The sequence below is a fragment of the Monodon monoceros genome, unplaced genomic scaffold (genome assembly GCF_005190385.1).
Source record: "Monodon monoceros isolate NGI ecotype Baffin Bay Population unplaced genomic scaffold, NGI_Narwhal_1 Super_Scaffold_21, whole genome shotgun sequence".
Classification (NCBI taxonomy): Eukaryota; Metazoa; Chordata; class Mammalia; order Artiodactyla; family Monodontidae; genus Monodon; species Monodon monoceros.
The window spans coordinates 144,736,695-144,755,853 of NW_021703778.1; the positions used below are offsets into that span (position 1 = coordinate 144,736,695).

General features: G+C 49.4%; 1 protein-coding gene across 7 annotated transcripts in view; it reads left to right on the plus strand.

Annotated features, from left to right (window-relative positions):
- Positions 1 to 19,159, plus strand: part of RGS6 (regulator of G protein signaling 6) — a 576,458-nt gene that overhangs the window by 544,638 nt on the left and 12,661 nt on the right. For 4 of the 7 annotated variants that reach the window (XM_029236161.1, XM_029236160.1, XM_029236162.1 and 1 more), the window contains one exon: positions 1,150 to 2,761. In XM_029236161.1, the coding sequence (XP_029091994.1) occupies positions 1,150 to 1,374 (225 nt within the window). In that variant the 3' untranslated portion in view covers positions 1,375 to 2,761. Of the gene's footprint in view, positions 1 to 1,149; positions 2,762 to 13,096; positions 13,164 to 19,159 lie in introns of those variants that run through there. The other 3 variants (XM_029236166.1, XM_029236165.1, XM_029236167.1) reach the window with 2 other exon arrangements.

Below are 19,159 nucleotides of genomic sequence, written 5' to 3' on the forward strand. Positions count from 1 at the left end.
ACCTTGTCCACACCCACAGTGGCTACCTTTGGCCCCCTCTGCTTCCAGCACATCCTGCAGACCCACAGACACCTGGCTGCTTCTTCAGCTCTCTAATTTCCGTTATTTGCTGTGTGTGTGTCCACATGAGTGTGTGTGCTCTCCAGATTTCCCAGGCATGGATTCAGGACCTTGGAACTGGGCTCTGGGATAAACTAGCAGGTATTCGGGATGTAATTCTCCCCCCTTGGAAAAGCAGGAAAGTTGAGGAGAGGGTCAGGTCCACACCACACCCCCTCCTCCTCCACTAGAGGAGAACGGCCAGGCCTGGGGGGAGCGTCCAGGGGCTTTGCCTCCTCTTCCCCCTGTGTGGGGAGACCCTCAGCCTGGAGTCCCTGGGAGGTTCCTGGGCCTGCTGTCACCTGCCGTGAGTAAACCTTGGAAGGGGTCACCTGCCCGAGTACCGAGAGAGCATTTTCTGTCCAGAATGCTCCTTCTGAGGCCCAAGATCTTTGTGGTTGCAAAAGACCTGGGTAGAGCCTCCTTGGTCTAAGGACACAGAACGAGAGTCACTAGGGGCCACGAGGATGTTGAGGAAGTTAACAAACTTCCTGGCTGCATCTGAGCAGAAAAATCTCAGAGAAAGTCCTAACCCAGACTCATGGAGGACTTGATGACTTCACCTCGCCCACGGCCACTTCGGCTGTCTCAGCAGGATTCCCCCACAGGCCCCGCTGGCCCTGGAAGCTCGTCTGGTTTGTGTCCCTCGTTGGGGCCCCCAGTTGGCTGCTGCGCGTGGGCTCGGCCACTCAAAAGCAGTGAGCAGGCAGTTCCAAACTGCAGACCGAGAGCCCGGCTCCCAGCCCGGTGGCTCCTACTTCAGCCCCGAAGCACGATTAATGGCTCTTCTAGAAGCAAACACCCCTCTCTCCTCACAGCTCCAGGGAGGCTCTGTTTTCCGTCTCTCCCACTGACTGTTGCACACAGCTCTGGCTGCTTCTCTTGTCCCGTTTTTTTTCTTTTTCCCCCCACGCCCTGTCTTGCTTTTGTTTTGGTTCGTTAGCTGCCGCTGCTGCTCTTGGGGAACGATGTGTAAGCTGAAGATTTTTTTTTTTTTCTGTATTTTTCTCCCTATCTTTTTTTTTTTTTTTTTTTTTTTTTCCCCTAAAGCCAGAAAGTGAGCAAGGTCGTAGAACTTCCTTAGAAAAGTTCACTCGCAGTGTGGTAAGTTCAGCTGGTTTTCTTTGGTGGTTGTTTTTCTCTGTTTTGTTTTCTGTGTGTACGGTGGTGATTATTGTCGTTTCCTCTGGGATGGGAGGGAGCCCAGTGCTTTCCCCTCAACACACCCGCCCGTTTTCTTTTGCAAGGGTCGAGGGTTGGCGGCTTCTCTCCTAGGGATGGATCTGCAAAAGACAAAGGGCCCGGCGGCTCCCTCTGCAGACGGTGCACGGGGCAACCGCCCAGCCTCGGGCCTGGCATTTGATCTTCTGTCTGTGGCCTTGAGGAGGAAGGAGCTCCCCGCTGCCCTCGGGGCTGCTCGGTTGGCCTCTGCAGCAGCCCAGGGAGAAGGCCGTCCAACCGGACCATAAAATAAATTGGCTCAGAACCATAGCTCATCTAAAAAAACATCCAAATTTCCCTCTGTGGACTCTGACAACCATGCGGGTGCCAGAGGCCAGCTGCCGCTGCTGCTGTGTCGGCGGCTTTTGCGTGTGCCTAAGGCGGCCGTGCTGCATGGGTTGTGGCGATGCGGTCTACAGCTGGCGTGTGTGTGTGTGTTAGTGGCCTCTGCATGAGTTCCCACATCCCTGACAGCCCCTTGTCAGCCTTCTTTGCACAGCGTGACAGGGAGAGGAGGGCAGTAGCCATGGGGTGGAGCGGCCGTGGGAGGGTCTTCCCCATGGTGCCTGGTGGAGATTCTGGGCTATGATCTGTAGAACAGCACAGACCCATCTCCCCTTTCCATGATGTTCTCTGTAAGGCAGGGGCATAGGGCTTGATGCACAGGAAGCACTCAGTCCCGCTCATTCACTCACTTGTCAAAAACAAGCTGCTGAGTTCATGGGGCCCAGCCTGCACTCTTCACGTCAAACCAGAGAGAACCAACGTGGCAGCCAGGGAGCAGGGATCCCACATGTGGAACTGGCCAAATTTCCCTTCCCAAAGGGTGGAAACCCACTGATGCTAACTTGCCTTTTTCCTCCCTCTATTGAAGAGGAGAGTCCTTGTAAACCTGACTACTGTGTGATTAGTATCGTTATTTTATCCCTTTAATGAAAAGTCTAAGAATTCTGGGTGGAAAACAACCTGGTCATTTACCTGTCATAGCTAGGTGCATCTTAACTGAATTTAAACATCATTTTGAATTTGCTAGATGTAAACATCACAGGAACTCTAGGAGGTGGCAATTAAAATATGGGTGCTCATCCCATCTCTTCTTTGGTCTTTTCTCCCCATGGCCTTTCCTCATGAGAAATCAGAACTTGCACAGTGTAAGACCTGTGGTTCCCCTGTCTGTCTTCATGGCTGGTTTGCCACGGACACGTAACTTCATACACCAAGAAGCTACCACGGGCTGTTAGAGGCAAGGCCAACAGGAATTCCTTCACCCCCGATGGCTGATAGAGAGTGGTGGGAACCCACCCCTCCCTCTCTTTTGAGGCCTGGAGGCTGTGGGTGGAAGATGTTTAGGGGTTTTGTTGACAAGCTCAGAGTATACTGTGGAGAAAGCAGAACTCCTGCAGCCCCATGGAGGCCCTTCAGGTTGACTGTGTGGGCTGAGGGTGTGAGAGGAAGCCCGGTACTTGGATGAGGCATCCAAACATCTCCAGGCTGCTCTTCATGAGAAGTGGGTATTGGGAAAGCAAGCATGATCTCAGTGAAGCTCTGTGAAGAGCATTTATTGATGTTCCTTCATCCCAGAAGTGGTGTTGGTTCAGTGGTTCTCCAAGGTCTGTTAACAAAGCGTTTGGAACGAGAAAGCACCAGACATCACCTTCCACGCGTCTGAAGTGTGCACATGGGAGAACTTACAGAGGTGTTTCAGGGCCGGCTGAAAGAGAAATCTGCCAAGTTCCTGAGATTTTTTAGAATCTATATGAGAGAAGGCCCAAACTTCAAAACCAAAAAATTCCTAAATTCCATGCTATGTTTTCTATGAAGACTCTAAGGGGTGGGGCGTTCTGAGTTTTTGTTTCCAGTGGTGGAGGTGGAGATGGATTTGTATTGATCCATCCTTGTTCCTTGTGCTCTTGGGGTAACACCACTTAGGGTAACAAGATGAGGCTGAGTTTGAGGAAACTGCCCGTGGCCGTAGAATAGTAGCAGCTCTCAGAGTACTTGAGGCTGGGACCCGAGAACGTGGTCTCCACAGCCCAGTGTTCTAATCAAACGGAATTAACCAGCCGACGAAGATGCCTTTGCACTTTGATGGCCATTTTCTGGGTATAATATACATAAAGTGCTTGATTTCTTTAAAAGAAGGTCTACGTGAATATTTCATCTGCTACATACTGCAAACTACAAAACTCAATGAAAGACTTGTTCAGTAGCATTCTCATGGTGCTGGGAAATATGTAGAAAAAGACCATCCATGTCGTGGAACCAATAATGGGGAAATGAGGGGGTGAAGCTGGGCAGTCCATGCACCAAGGATGTGAGGCCAGCTGCCATTTAGGACTAACTAGTGGCAAGAAACGTTGACCCAGATGGTTAGTTATCTCAGTCAGCTCACTTCTTATCAAAACTGAATCTGGGTCCAGAATTTCTCCCACGCCAGTGTCCTTTCTTTTCTTGGTAAAGGAGGAACATGTGGAGAAAGCAGGTCGTTCTTTCCAAGACTCAGATGTATCATGATATGGAGGGATTATCTGTTGAAGGCCCCAGATGCCCCCTTTGACGTGAGATCCTAGTTCATTGTGGTTCACGGAAGCTGCTGGGGCCACCCTGGTTTGGGTGCAGAAGGAGCCTTGCGATCCCCATCAGAGGCATTGCTGGGTGAGCTGCTCCTTCCAATGGAAGCGTCATTCTGAGTCACGCAGAGCTTGAACATTAGAGCCAATGGGGGGTACGCTGTGCCAAGGCATTGTGTAGCTGGGCCACCTAGAGCCACGGAGCTTGCATAATGGCCTGCTTTTTGACAGGGCAGGCCCGGGTTCAGAAGCAAACGTCACTCAAAGTCCATGGCGTGGCACAGCCAGCCCACATCGCATTTTTATTCAGAGCAGAAAATAGGACTCCCTCTGATGAGCCCAGCCCCACGGATGCCCAGCTGGCCAAGCGATGCGCAGCTGGAGTTCAGCCCCTCCTTGACCCTCAGCTGCCCTTGTGCAGTGGATGACTCACATCACTGAACATGGTGGCCCCGGTCCCAAGAGCTCCAGGCCCAGCTTCTCAAAGGGGGCCTAAGACATGGCCTCAGGTCAAATGAATGGAGCCTCTCTCTCCCTAGTCCTGTCCACTGGGAAGCTTCCTTTCACAGTGGCTGTAGAATATGAAAGCCACAGTAGGAAACTTCTGTGGATTGCCTTTGCATCACCCTCCATCTCCTCTGCAGACTCTCTGGTGGGAGGTCCCAGGCACTGCTGACGGGGGGAGGAGGGTCTTCTCTAACTAGAGACCACTTGCTACTGCTCAGTGGCCACCAGTCTGCCATTCTCCACCATCTTCCTGGTTTTGCGGCTGACAGATGACAATGAGGGTATGAGGGTGGCCAGAGCAGAAAGGCTGTCCATCCCCCTGCTCTCTCTTAGGCGTGCTCATTCCTTCAGGGTCTACCGCAAAGCAGGGAGGGCCCCACAAGGGGCGACTCTGACATAGAGGACAGCAAGGATGCATGGGAGGAGGGCCGTTAGCCAAGGCTCAACAGCAGCAATTTGATTGCCCTTTTCACATGGTGGCCAAAGCCATCTGGTGAGAACTCCACAGGAGGAACTCTGGGAGGAAAAGCTAGAAAAAGTCCTCTGTATGGTATCTGCAAGGGATAGCACTTAAGTTAGAAGAAGTGGCAGCCGTGGGTGACGGTGGCATCAGCCTCCCTGGACACCTTTGCCTGGGCACTCAGCCAAAGCCCCAGGTGTCCTCTTGAGAGCCTCATCAACTGTAGCCTCGGGCTCCCGAGATGGGCAATGGGGTTGCTGGTGCCTGAGCTACGCTGGAGGCCTCAGAGGAGAGCAGAGATGAGAGCCAGGTGTTCATCCCTCTCCTAAGAGAGCATCACAGTTGGGCTTTGTCGAGGTGCTCCTTGGAATTGAAACAGCAAGGACCGGGAGCTGAGGGAGCCTTGGCATGCGCCAAGCAGCATCTCCAAGCGTTTCTGTCCTGCCTGCCAAGGAATGCAGCGGGAAAGTCAGATGGAGACCAGGAAGTTCTGGGAGCCAGCTGTCACCCTCCCTCCCTCTCCCTTTCCTCCCGCCCCAACCAAAAGCCAAGGAAAAGCTAATGAGGGCTAAAAAGTCTGCAGCTCACCTCCCACCACCTTCCAGGCAGCTCCGGCCCCACGCCCAGGTGCTGAACCAGAAGTGGAAGGCTGAGACCCTTGGCAGGCGAGGCAGAGGGCCGGCAGCCAGGGTGCTCGGCCCCCCCCCCCCCCCCCACAGCAGCTCCTTCCCCGGGGAGGCTCTCCCCCACCCCCTCAGCGTGTCAGGGGCAGAGCCGTGCACTTGGCTGCAATGAGTTCTCAAACACCTAGACTCAGCAGAGCCCCCAGAGGGCTTTGACCTCAGTTGAAAAAATCCTTTCGGGCCTCCAGCAAGGAACGATTGGCTAAAAATTCTTTAGAGTTGATTCTGATTGCAAACAGTCCTTGGGCCCCATGAGGACGTCTGGGTCGCAGACTGTAGTGCCAGCCTCTCCCATCTCAGAGCCCTGAGATCCAGCAGCAGTGAGACCCGGGCCTGCCTAGAGATGGGGACGGATTCCATAGCAGTGCTTGGGAGGGAAAACATGAAAACCTGCCTGTCTTGAGCAGCAGGGACTTCCCCTGGGGCTCTGGGGAACTCCTCAGGAGCCTCCATGCAGGGTGGCTCCTGCTTCCAGGCTCAGCTTGCTAACAGTGTGGCCTCAGGCCCATCACTAGCCCTCTCTGAGCCCTGGTTTTCTCCTGTGAACAATGGTGTGGACTAGATCATCTCTGTGGACCTTTTCAGCTGGAATGTTCTATAGGTCTGTGCTTCTCTCTATCCCGAGATTTGCGAGTTGTGCTAATCATCCCTCAGAGTGAGAGAGGAGCTGCCTTCCTGCCTGGGAAGTGGCTGCCCACCCTTGACACTGGGAAGTAAACCATATTTGGAATTGAGTTGGGTGTGTATTTAAAATCCTTTGACGGGGATTTGACAATAAGGCACCGTCAGAACTGGGTGCGACTGGCACCTGACGCACAGGCCCCATCCCTCCATCGCTCAGGGCTCACTGTACACTGTGACCCCTGGAGGGCAGGGAGGGAGAGGTCACAAAGAGCAGCGTAGGCACCACGCACCCTGTCAGTCTTGCCGGTGCCGCAGTCCCCGCCATTCTGGGATGGATGCCCAGCTGGGTGTGTGTCGGGAGGTGGGAGTGAGGTCAGTCGGGCAGAGGGATGGGCTCTGCGTGGCTGCTGCCACATCACCCCGTGCATCGTGGGAGGGTGGGAAAAATAGACTCTGAGTATCTGGTGACCTCAGCATCACTCTGCTGTTCTCCTACTACCACACTTTCTAGTTCCCTGGAGAACTCCGGGCCGGCTTTCCACTGTCCTCTCTTAATGCCCAAAAAGAGGGCACAGAGGGCGTGTTAACCTGGTTATAGTCAGTGGTAGGTTAGGCCTCCTCTGGTCTCGATCCTTCTCTCTCCACCTAGGGTCCAAGTGAAGTTTGAAAAAGCATGTTTAATATTATAGTTTTGTAGCTGGAAAATGAAAATGTAAAAGTTTATTTTTTTTATAAACCAACTATCAAATGTAAGACAGCTGAATCAGCTTAGCTGGCAGGATACAGAGAAGACAGAGAGATAAAGCGGCTCTCCATGGGGGTGTTGGGAGGGGTTCTTTCTGAAACTCTGGGGAAGGGTGAGATTTTTATTTATCAAAAAGGGTCGGAGGTTGTCATTTTTGACACTGCCACTCCTCTTGGAAGGAGGAACCCCCAGCTGATGGTTCAACCTGTCAACCAAAAGCAGCCAAAAACACCCTCCCCGCGGAGTGCCCACTCGAGAAGAAATGCGGCAGTGACTCAGCCTCCTGACCCAGGGGACAGCTAGGCTCTGCAAAACTACTCCCTCCTCCTCTGGCCGGCCCTCCCTCTCCCCCACCCCGGGCTTCTCCTGCCTTCCCCAGACCCTAGTGTGCCGAGCAGTCAAGTGAAAAACTCCCATGAGGCAGAAAGGCACAGCTGTGTGTTTACAGCCAGTGATTCCGATCCAAATCGCATCCCTGCCAGTCTCCCGCGAGGCAGGCTGGGGGCACACTGTGGATGGATGTGCCAGGTGGGAAGCTATTTCGGGAGCTGACCTGCAGCCCTTTGCCATAACAGAGCCTTCCTCCTACCCCCCACTCAGGAAAGACGTCCTTCTAGAAGGATCTCTTTCTTTAGAAGTGGCTGATGGGGCTGTGGGATTTCAGCCCGTTCCCTGTTGCTTGTACCGTCAGATTTCTGGCTCATGTTCCCAGGCAGCCACGTGAGAACGGCCATGGGCTCCCATCTGTCCAGGGAGAAGGCAGAGGGTGAAGGTGACCGACCACAGGGCCCTCAGCGGGATGAACGGCGGGGAGTGCAGGCCACGCAGGGGACAGGACGCCCGCTTCTCCAGAGGACAGAATCCGCCTCGGACCTGCCAGGGGAGCAGCAGTACCACGCAAGGGGCAGGAGACAAACCTCCAGGCATTAGGCAGGCTTTGGAATAGCAGGAGCCTAGGAAGGAGACAAAGCTGCCAATGTCAAGGTCAGGGAGAAGAGACCCAACTCTGCCTGTGTCCAGACTGGACGGTTAGAAGTCAGAGAGCTCAAGGTCAAAGGACTTCGAAGGTTGAGAAGTAAGCCAGCCGCGGCATTTCCCCAGAATGAGCTCCTGGTGAAAGCAACGCGGGAGTCTCCCCTGTTTCTGAGCAGCAAATGAGTATCTTTGGTTCAAATCGAGTTTGGGAACCATGGTATTCTGGAAGGAGGGCAGGATACAAATCCATAGGAAGGAACAATCTCTAAAATGTTGCTATGAAGCAGAATGCTAACTGGGACACTGCAGGGGAGCTGAAAAGAGATTGGAGCAGTGGGATCTTCAGTTTAGTGATGTTACCTGAAGGCCAATGAGAGAAAGACCCTTGAGTGTTTGTTTGCTGGCTCCCTGACAGATGGGAAGGTGGGACGGGGTTGGGAGTGTATAGCTACCCGGGCAGTGGCAGCGTCCAAATGGCAAGAGTTCTGCCACACCCGCTGGTCACGGTCAATTCATTTTGGCCTGAGCGATGGCACCACAGCCCCAGACAAGAATGGGCCTCACTGGTGTAATATTTGCAGGAACTTTCCACACCCTCCTTGCAAGCCTGGCTTACTGTAGATGGATGACCGTCATAACTACATCCCTTGCTCCAGAAAATATTTATTTGCGACCAGATACCAGTGCAATAAGGTTGAAAATACTATCAGTTCCTGTCCCCTGTACCCCCTCCACCTCCGCTGCCTCTATGTTTGCCCATAATTAGGGAAAGCAAGTATATTCATCGCATCTTAATGGCTGATAAGATGGTGAATTAACAGATCTATGTCCATGGGAAATGCAGTTTCTAGTTGTGGCCACAAGGGTCCAGCCATAGCCCTGTCCTATCCACATCCTTTTTGATGACTCAGATGGAGAGATAAACATGTCAGTCACACTCAAAGTTGCAAACCTGGAAGGTACTGCTCATAGGATAGGTAATGGAATTACCATAAAACCATCTCCTTCAGGTAGAATGATGGGTCCAAACAACCAGGTATAATTTAACCAGATAAAATTTATGTTAAAAAAAATTCAGTCTCACAACTACAGGGTGGCATTCCTAGCCTTCACTGTAATTCAAGTTTAAAAAATTCTGGGGTTGCAATTGATTACAAGCCTGATAGAAGCAAAAGCAGGATGCGATCACTTTTTTTTTTTAAGCAACTTTAGGTTGTAATAACAAAAGTGGAACAGTCAGAAAAGAAGTGCTCCACTGCTCTCTGTGTTGCTCTAGACTGTGTTGAATCTTGGTTCTAAGCCCCCTGCACTTTATCGGGAACTTCAACAAACTAGAGAAAATTCAGAAGAGAATAGCTGGGGACTCTGGAAGCCATGTCAGATGAGACTGAAGGAGATAAAGGTGTCCTGCCCCTAAAGAGATTCAGTAACCATCTAGAGCTATATGTGTGTTCGTCTCCCAGAGTGAGTGGACATTTCTGGATTGTTCCAGACAAAGCTAGAACACATGCGTAGAAGACATGGGGACGGTCACTCATTCTAAGAATATTCTAACGGTAGCAGCTTCCCAATGATGGAATATGTCACCCCAAGGAAAAAAGGAGCTCCCTGGAAACGTTCAGAAGCTGAGTGGCCAGGGATATGGTAGAGCAGGTTTCTGCTCTGAATTCCATCACCTCTGGAATCCTCGGATGCATTAAATATTTGTGAACTACTGCATTTTATCATATAGTTTATAAATAAGCTATGGAAAAGGAGGACAGATCACATGGAGGGAGTTTGCTGAGACTGGAGGAGAGGGATCCGGAGAAGATTAGATGTTACCTTGAGGGAGAAAAGCCAGATGACGACGATGAAGGCAAGGCCACTGTCAAGAACTGGAATTGCTGCCCTTCGCCCGTCATCCTGGCCTTTTGTTTTCGGTTTTTTAAGCCAGTTGCTGCTGCTGCTGCAGCTGAGCCCTGGGCAACAGGGCTCTCTCGCCTGAATGCCCAGGAGGAAATCAGTGCATGGAGGACACCGGTGCCCGTTGGCTTAGGGAGGCTGAGCACAGCCAGGGTTGGCGTGTGCGGGGTGCCCTGGCCTTATGCTGGAGAAGGCTTGGCCTGACATCATTTCCATCCAGCAAGGGTGTTTTGTTGAAAGCAGAAAAGATGATCAAGCCGGTTGCCTTTTACCTAATGCCAGTGCAGGTTCCAGGAGGACAAGCTGGCCCCCAAACTGTCTCAGCCTGGCCAGGAACAGAACACGCCCCCTGATACCTTAGACCACGGGGAAACTGCGCTCGTGGGCCCCCTCCTCCTGGGCCCTTCCGTGAGGACTCAGGGGAAGGGAAGGGCTCTCGTGTCACATTCTTGCCAGCTGTCCCGAGAACCAACCTGATTGCAAATGACACTCCCTCCTCTCTCGGGCATTGCCAGGGCTGCCTTCAACTCATCATGGGATTGTATAATTATGGTGATTACAGCTTATGGCTTTTTTCCTCTCCTCATCTTTTGCTTTCAGATTCTTTGAGGCCTCTCATTAAACATGGTGATCCCGATAAAGTCAGCAAAGTTTTAATAAGACATTTTTTGAAGCTAAAGAAAGCCCAGTCAGAGTTGATTGTTACTGTGTTCCCTCATACAGGCCTTTAAAACTCTGGTGGGCGTGATTGATGCCTGGATATAAGAGGTAGGGGAGAGAGAGGTATGGGGATCCAGGGGGTGCCCATGCTCTTTCACAGGGTTGGAGAACTGATTTACACCATGCCCCTGGCCTTTCTCATTTGTACCAAGAGCACGGTGCATCCAAATCCCCACAGCTGATGGGAGAAGACAGACCATCAAGTAAGGGTAGAGGGCCTGCCCTTTCCATCATAGCATACTAAGTTGGGAAATGGAGATGGAGCAGCCAGTACAAAACTCAAGCCAACCTTGTGAGCTGCGGCAAAAGTAGAGGGGAAGTTCTGATGGATTCTCTGTCCTGAATGATCCTGGAAGGTTCCAGGGCATCCATAATTCTATATATGTAAAGGATTCAACCATTAGTATTTGTGAGTGGTCACCACCCTGTGGTCCTATCCTCAAGGGCGGTTTCCTTGGTAATGATACAGCTTCAGAGCCCCTCATTTGCTAGCCCTCAGTCAGAGCATTGCTGAATTGTTTCTAGATGTGTAGGACGTTATGAGGATCACCAGGAAGGCGTGCGGCTGGGGTGGTGGCCACTAGAGCCCCCAGCTTGCCCTTCAGCAGCTTTGTGTAGGTTTGATGTCAGGGTCCCCTTTCTTTCCATCCTCCCCAGGACTGCACGGAGGACTGCACAGCGACGTGCATCTTGCCCTGGCAGGAGTTTGTTTTGAGAGGCTCCAACTGGCCCCTCGTCCTGCCCTGAGCTGTCCTCACTGCTCCTCAGCCAGCTCTCTGGGTGTGACTGAACAGCACTACCTATGAGAGGTTAAATGTCAAAAACCTGGCAGTGATGTTTCCCCCAACTGCATCCTCATCCCCTACTGAAGATGACCTGCTGGCTCCGCCCCCTGAGAACAACATCCCTTTAGGGGCCACCAGAATGTAGAGAATGGGCTCAGGGTTAGGGATGGGCAGCCCCCATTGAATCCTATTTCTCCACCTGAAGTTGGTATAAGACCCTGGGCAAGCCGCTCACTTGCCCGATGATGCCTGCTGCCCTGGGTGGATGTTGGCACTAAATGAGGGCATAACAAGAACAGCTGCCGTGTCTTGGGCGCTCACGTTGTCGCACTGTGGGCATCCGTGTCATGCAGAACTTGGCCTGAGAGGGACTTCGGTTCTCCCTCAGCTCCACCACTTAACTGTGCGTTTCAGACTCCAAGCCTCAGTTTCCTCATCTGTAAAGAAGATAAGAGTAAATGATTAAGAGGGAAAGAATACATAAAGTGCTTCGCATAGTGTTTGCAGTATATATGCTTAAGTATAACTCTTTGTATTATTATTTTCATTATTATGATGTTACCTGCAGCCCATTAGCTCTTATTACCTTATCTGATTTCCAACCACGTCCTGCAAGGTAGGTATTATTGTATTTATTTTGCAGTTGAGAATGGTGACACGCGTATCTCAAATACGACAATGTGCGCAAAGCACATTCGTTTATTACAGCAACCGGCTCATGACTCTCCTCGATAAATGGTAGCTATTATTATTGTCTTATTTTGAAAGTCAACTCAGAGAGCCAGTTTCTCTGCTTTCCCTAGGAATGGAGGGACTGTGGTACCCAGCACACCAGCTTCTGCCCTGTGGTCTATTTCTCAGGGCCCCTGTGCACTTCCCAGGAAGCTGTAGGAGCTAGGGGCTTGTAGCAGTGCAGTGCCAGGACGTGGGGAGGGCCACCAAGGAAACACTGCCTACGTTGTCAGGATCTGGCATTTGCCCCGACTCCTGAGGTGCAGGACCCTAAGATGCCTCCTGCTTCCCGACACAGATCGGAGATGGTTCTCCCCTATAAGAGCATGAAATCCAGTCCTGCAGATGTAGCGCTCTGCACCGCAGAAGCCTCATTCCCAGAAACCCTCACCTGGCAGCTGTCTGCCTGCCTGGAGCCACCCTGAGCAGTACAACCTCACCAAGTCTGGTTGTTCCATCTGCCAGATAAACAGAGGCTCCTGTTTTTTAACTGCGTGCTACAAAGTTGGGTGGTTGGAGAAGTCAGAACCAAGTGGCAGGGGATGCTTTGAAATCCCTCGGAAACCAGCCCCCTGGGCGGCACGCTCCCACTGCTTGCAGTATTGACAAACAGAAGCAGAGAGGCCATTTCCACTGACACGAATGGCTTTTTCCTGGGGAAAGTCAGGTTTATATATGTATCTTAAGGTAAATGCTTGAAGTTTGCAGTGTCTGTCAAAGATTGGCATCTTAGGAGCCTGATGTAAAGCTCTACAGCCAATCATGTGGTTGCTCATGAACCTTGCATGAGATGCTTTTGCAAGTGCCTGTGGTGTAAACACTCACATGAGCATGTGCACAGCGGCTTACACAGGTGCATGTGCTACCTGCCTGATAACACGCCTCCGTGTTCAGTGTATGGTACGTGTGTAACATACGCTGCAGACCTGCTTGTGCCTCTGCGCATGGACCGCCTACCCGCTGCTGCTGTGTGCGTGTCTGGGCAGGGGCTCCCCTAAAGCCACAGGTCTTCACGGTTTCAGCTGGATAAGTTATTCTTCACTTCCCTTCCTAAAAACACAATTGCCTAGTGCTGTTGGCGCAGAGTCAGAATGGCCGCTGCATTTCACCCCCGAGGTGGCTTCCTTCCAGCAGTGGGTGAGTGATCCCGGCGTCCGAACTCTCTAACCTTCTTTGGGATCCTTCCGCCCAGAAGGTGCTCCAAATCCGGAAGAGATGATCTGTTTGTCCGTGGCCTCATCTCTGCCCGTCCCTCCTGTTCTCACACCCTAGTTCCATGGACAGTCAGTGGCACCCAGTTTTTAGTGTGCCCATTTTTCCTGCCTCTTTTTTTACACCCATAGTTTTTTCTTCCTAAGAAACAAGAAGCTGAGGGGTCTAGAAATGACACGGAGATGAGTGCCTTGTCCCAGAGGCAATGTACAAATAATGTCTTCAGGTATTGATCCTGTAACTCGCTCCTCCTGGACCCCTAGCAGAAATGCCCTCTATCTTTGAAGATGCTTTTAGACCCAACAGCAGCATCCTGAGGCTTAGTCTCCCACTTACAGCTTCCATTGCTCTTCCTCTGTGGTCCAGGGCCAAGTCCTGTGGGAAACTTGGAAATCTCACCTTTCTACCTGCTAGACCACCAGGGGAGAAGAGGGCTAGGGAACCGCCCATCCCCTGTGTCACAGGGATGGAGAGCATTGCAGCGACATGTGAAAAGGGTTTGTAGGGAAGTAAGAAGGTTCTCTGTGGCTAAGAATTCCATCAGCCCACGTTTCTGTCCAGAGGTGTCTTGAAAAATGCTGCTTGACCTGTCCCCTGCTGCACTTTTTCAGGTTAGAAATACATGTCCGATAAATGCCCCCAAACTGCATTCCTGAGAGTAGGGAGAAAAGAGAAATGAGCCAGCCCTCTTTGAATGTGTATCCAAATGGACTTGGACATTCACGGAAAGATTATGCTTTGGGGCGGTGGGGACAGTCAGCATGTTGGCAGCCTGTGCCCTTGAAACTCTGCCTTGGCAGCCGGCTTAACCAAGGACCCCAAGCCGTGGATGTGTTCTGGGTGAACGTGTTCGCAGGAGATGAGAAGTGCCCTTGGGAGGGTGGGGTTAGAGTCCTCCTGGGTCCTGAGAAGGATCACACACGGCCGAGCAAGTGATCCCTCCTGCTGTCTCATCCACTAAACTTCAGCAGCGCTCTTCCCTGTCGCCATAGTCAAGGGTCACTTGAACTTCCTAGTTGGAAAAAAAGTAGCATCAAGTTGTTGCCGATAGCAACTCAGCCACGTCCCTGTTTCCTTGAGTCTTTGGTCCCTTGCCTAGTTTGCGGTGAACCAGTGCAGAGATGCCAGAGTACATTTAAGGAAGAGGAGGCAAGCACAGCATGGGCTAAGGAAGGCGTGCCATCGGGGGGCCTTGTGAACAGAATGCCCACCTCCGCTCCACCCCTGTGTCCACCAAGAACTTGCTGCAGGCTGAGTGTAGAAAGAGCACCAGGGTTTTTCAGTCAGAACGAGAGGAAGGAGATAAGAGATCCGGTAATAAAAGGGGGGCATTTCTCCTGCGTGAGGTGAAAAAAGCAGCAGGGAAAATGGAAATGCACAACTTGGACGGGAGGCTGGGGAGTTGGGGACTGGGCATTGTGCCACCAGTGTCGGGCACAGCTGCTGAGCCCTTGTCACTCGTGGCATCCGGCATGCCTGCCTGGTTCCAGATTTGTCCCTGCACAGCTGGGGACCATGGAGGAAGGTCTCCCATCACCCACAAAAACTAACAGGTAGAGGTCGTACTTTGCAAAGAGCCCCATAAGTGACGAGCACGATGAGGGGGCGAGAGTCAGAAGTGCGAGGAAGGGCAGCTGGGGAGGGCTTCCCCAGCCAGCTCGATTTGGGCACGTGGTTCTAATTGGGGTTGGTTCTAATTGGAGTAAAGCATCCGCCCGCCCCTCCTCAGGAAGGTAAACATGACACCTGATTCTCTCCTCCCTGGGACTGTTGCTATGGAGATCCCAGAGGCATCGGCACCAATAACACAGGGCCACAAACAGAAGTGGCAGCTTCACTGGCCGGTCCAGTAGCCACCGTTTTAAACCCATGAGTGCCAAGCAGCGGTGACGTGCACCTCAGCTCAGCACAACAGCCAAAGTCCCACTTTGCCAGGCTTGCCAGCCAGAAGGTAGCAGCTTTTCCTTCTCAGGAGTCCCCAGTGTGAGGAAGGGAAGCAGCTTAGGCAGAACACAAATGCCTGGGATGGTCTCAAGTGTGCCCAAGAGCTGAAGCGTCTTTCTCAGTGAGGTTGAGAAAATCACCCTGCACTGCGCAGAGAGATGGTCTGGTGTGGGTAGATGTGGAGGAATCCTTAGTCCTGAGCTTTTCCACCTGCATCCTTCCTTGAGAGTGACAGTCATGTACAGGGAGAAGGTGGATGGGCCGTGAAGGCCACTGACCAGCTGTGTGCACTCAGGCTAGCGGTTCAACCTCATGTGTCCAGTGAGGGTTAAAGGAATACCTAACTGGCAAGGATGCTGTGGACATTAGCACAGGTGTCTCTCAAATGTCAAGTGCGCTTGACACACAACAGCTGCTCTATGTTCAATCAATGGGTGGCCGTTAGTAACTTTCCTCGGCAGCTAACCTGTGCCCCTAGTAAGGGGACCGTCCCCACACTGCCACCATCAAGGTCTGGCTGAGTCGAAGAGGAGGGCACTTGAGAAGGGAGGGTGCATGAGATAACAATGCCACCCCGTTGGGCAGGAACAAGAAATTCAAAGAGAAAAATCCCTGGAGATAGGGGATATAGGTTGGTCCTCTCACATTTAGTTCAGATAAACTCAACGTTTCTAAATTTAAAAAAAAAAAAAATTAAGTAAAAATTAAAAAAAAAAAAAAAAAAAAGCACTGCTAGTTGCCAGGCTAGAGTAAGGTGTCTGGACCTGCTAATGATCCCAGTAACATTTTGTGGGAATTGCTCTCAGCAGACACGACTGCAGGCAGATTCCATAGACCCACCATTGACGTGGAAAAACCTGATTGTTTATATTACTGTACATAAAATGGTGGGCTATTGCAGAATAATCCACTGTTTATATTTTGACCATATTCCTTACTTTTTACATAGGTTTAATGTATGTTAAGTCTTCGTCCAGAGAGCTTTTTTTAAAATAATTCAATTTTCACCTATCTCTTGATTTGGAGGGGGGGGGAAGCTTTGTTTTATATTTGTGGTACCCTATTTTTTTTTTTTACATCTTTATTGGAGTATAATTGCTTTAGAATGGTGTGTTAGTTTCTGCTGTATAACGAAGTGAATCAGTTATACATATACATATATCCCCATATGCCCTCCCTCTTGCGCCTCCCTCCCACCCTCCCTATCCCACCCCTCTAGGTGGTCACAAAGCACGGAGCTGACCTCCCTGTGCTTTGCGGCTGCTTCCCACTAGCTATCGATTTTACATTTGGTAGTGTATATATGTCCATGCCACTTTCTCGCTTCGTCCCAGCTTACCTTTCCCCCTACTGTGTCCTCAAGTCCATTCTCTACATCTGTGTCTTTATTCCTGTACTGCCCCTAGGTTCTTCATGACCTTTTTTTTTTTTAGATTCCATATATATGTGTTAGCACACGGTATTTGTTTTTCTCTTTCTGACTTACTTCACTCTGTATGACAGCCTTTAGGTCCATCCACCTCACTACAGATAACTCAATTTCATTTCTTTTTATGGCTGAGTAATATTCCATTGTATATATGTACCACATTTTCTTTATCCATTCATCTGTTGCTTAGGTTGCTTCCATGTCCTGGTTATTGTAAATAGTGCTACAATGAACATTGTGGTACATGACTCTTTTTGAACTATGGTTTTCTCAGGGTATTTGCCCAGTATTGGGATTACTGGGTCATATGGTAGTTCTATTTTTAGTTTTTTAAGGAACCTCCATACTGTTCTCCATAGCGGCTGTATAAATTTATATTCCCACCAAAAGTGCAAGAGGGTTCCCTTTACTCCACACCCTCTCCAGCATTTTTTGTTTGTAGATTTTTTGATGCTGGCCATCCTGACCAGTGTGAGGTGATACCTCATTGTAGTTTTGATTTGCATTTCTCTAATGATTAGTGATGTTGAGCATCCTTTCATGTGTTTGTTGGCAATCTGTATATCTTCTTTGGAGAAATGTCTATTTAGGTCTTCTGCCCATTTTTGGATTGGGTTGTTTGGTTTTTTGATATTGAGCTGCATGAGCTGCTTGTATATTTTGGAGATTCATCCTTTGTCAGTTGCTTCACTTGCAAATATTTTGTCCCATTCTGAGGGTTGTCTTTTCATCTTGTTTATGGTTTCCTTTGCTGTGCAAAAGCTTTTAAGTTTCATTAGGTCCCATTGTTTATTAGGGTTCATTGTTGATTTTTGTTTTTATTTCCATTTCTCTAGGAGGTGGGTCAGAAAGGATCTTGCTGTGATTTATGTCATAGAGTGTTCTGCCTATGTTTTCCTCTAAGAGTTTGATAGTGTCTGGCTTTACACTTAGATCTTTAATCCATTTTGAGTTTATTTTTGTGTATGGTGTTAGGGAGTGTTCTAATTTCGTTCTTTTACATGTAGCTGTCCAGTTTTCCCAGCACCACTTATTGAAGAGGCTGTCTTTACTCCATTGTGTATTCTTGCCTCCTTTATCAAAGGTAAGGTGACCATATGTGCATGGGTTTATCTCTGGGCTTTCTATCCTGTTCCACTGATCTATATTTCTGTCTTTGCGCCAGTGCCATACTGTCTTTTTTTTTTAACATCTTTATTGGAGTATAATTGCTTTACAATGGTGTGTTACTTTCTGCTTTATAACAAAGTGAATCAGCTATATACCATATTGTCTTGATTACTGTAGCTTTGTAGTATAGTCTGAAGTCAGGGAGCGTGATTCCTCCAGCTCCGTTTTTCTTTCTCAAATTTGCTTTTGCTATTTGGGGTCTTTTGTGTTTCCATACAAATTGTGAAATTTTTGGTCTAGTTCTGTGAAAAATGCCATTGGTACTTTGATAGGGATTGCATTGAATCTGTAGATTGCTTTGGGTAGTTTATTCATTTTCACCATGTTGATTCTTCCAATCCAAGAACATGGTATATCTCTCCATCTCTTTGTATCATCTTTAATTTCTTTCATCAGTGTCTTATAGTTTTCTGCATACAGGTTTTTGTCTCCTTAGGTAGGTTTATTCCTAGGTAATTTATTCTTTTTGTTGCAATGGTAAATGGGAGTGTTTCCTTAATTTCTCTTTCAGATTTTTCATTAGTGTATAGGAATGCAAGAGATTTCTGTGCATTAATTTTGTATCCTGCTACTTTACCAAATTCATTGATTAGCTGTAGTAGTTTTCTGGTAGCATCTTTAGGATTCTCTATGTATAGTATCATGTCATCTGCAAACAGTGACAGCTTTACTTCCTCTTTTCCGTTTTGGATTCCTTTTATTTCATTTTCTTCTCTGATTGCTGTGGCTAAAACGTCCAAAACTATGTTGAATATTAATGGTGGGAGTAGGCAACCTTGTCTTGTTCCTGATCTTAGTGGAAATGGTTTCAGTTTCTCACCATTGAGAATGATGGCCTTTACTATGTTGAGGTAAGTTCCCTCTATGCCTACTTTCTGGAGGGTTTTTATCATAAATGGGTGTTGAATTTTGTCAAAAGTTTCTTCTGCATCTATTGAGATTATCATATGGCTTTTATCCTTCAATTTGTTAATATGGTGTATCACATTGATTTGCATATATTGAAGAATCCTTGCATTCCTGGGATAAAACCCACTTGATCATGGTGTATGATCCTTTTAATGTGCTGTTGGATTCTGTTTGCTAGCATTTTCTTGAGGATTTTTGCATCTATGTTCATCAGTGGTATTGGCCTGTAGTTTTCTTTCTTTGTGACATCCTTGTCTGGTTTTGGTATCAGGGTGATGGTGGCCTCATAGAATGAGTTTGGGAGTGTCCCTCCCTCAGCTATATTTTGGAAGAATTTGAGAAGGATAGGTGTTAGCTATTCTCTAAATGTTTGATAGAATTCGCCTGTGAAGCCATCTGGTCCTGGGCTTTTGTTCGTTGGAAGATTTTAAATCACAGTTTCAATTTCAGTGCTTGTGATTGGTCTGTT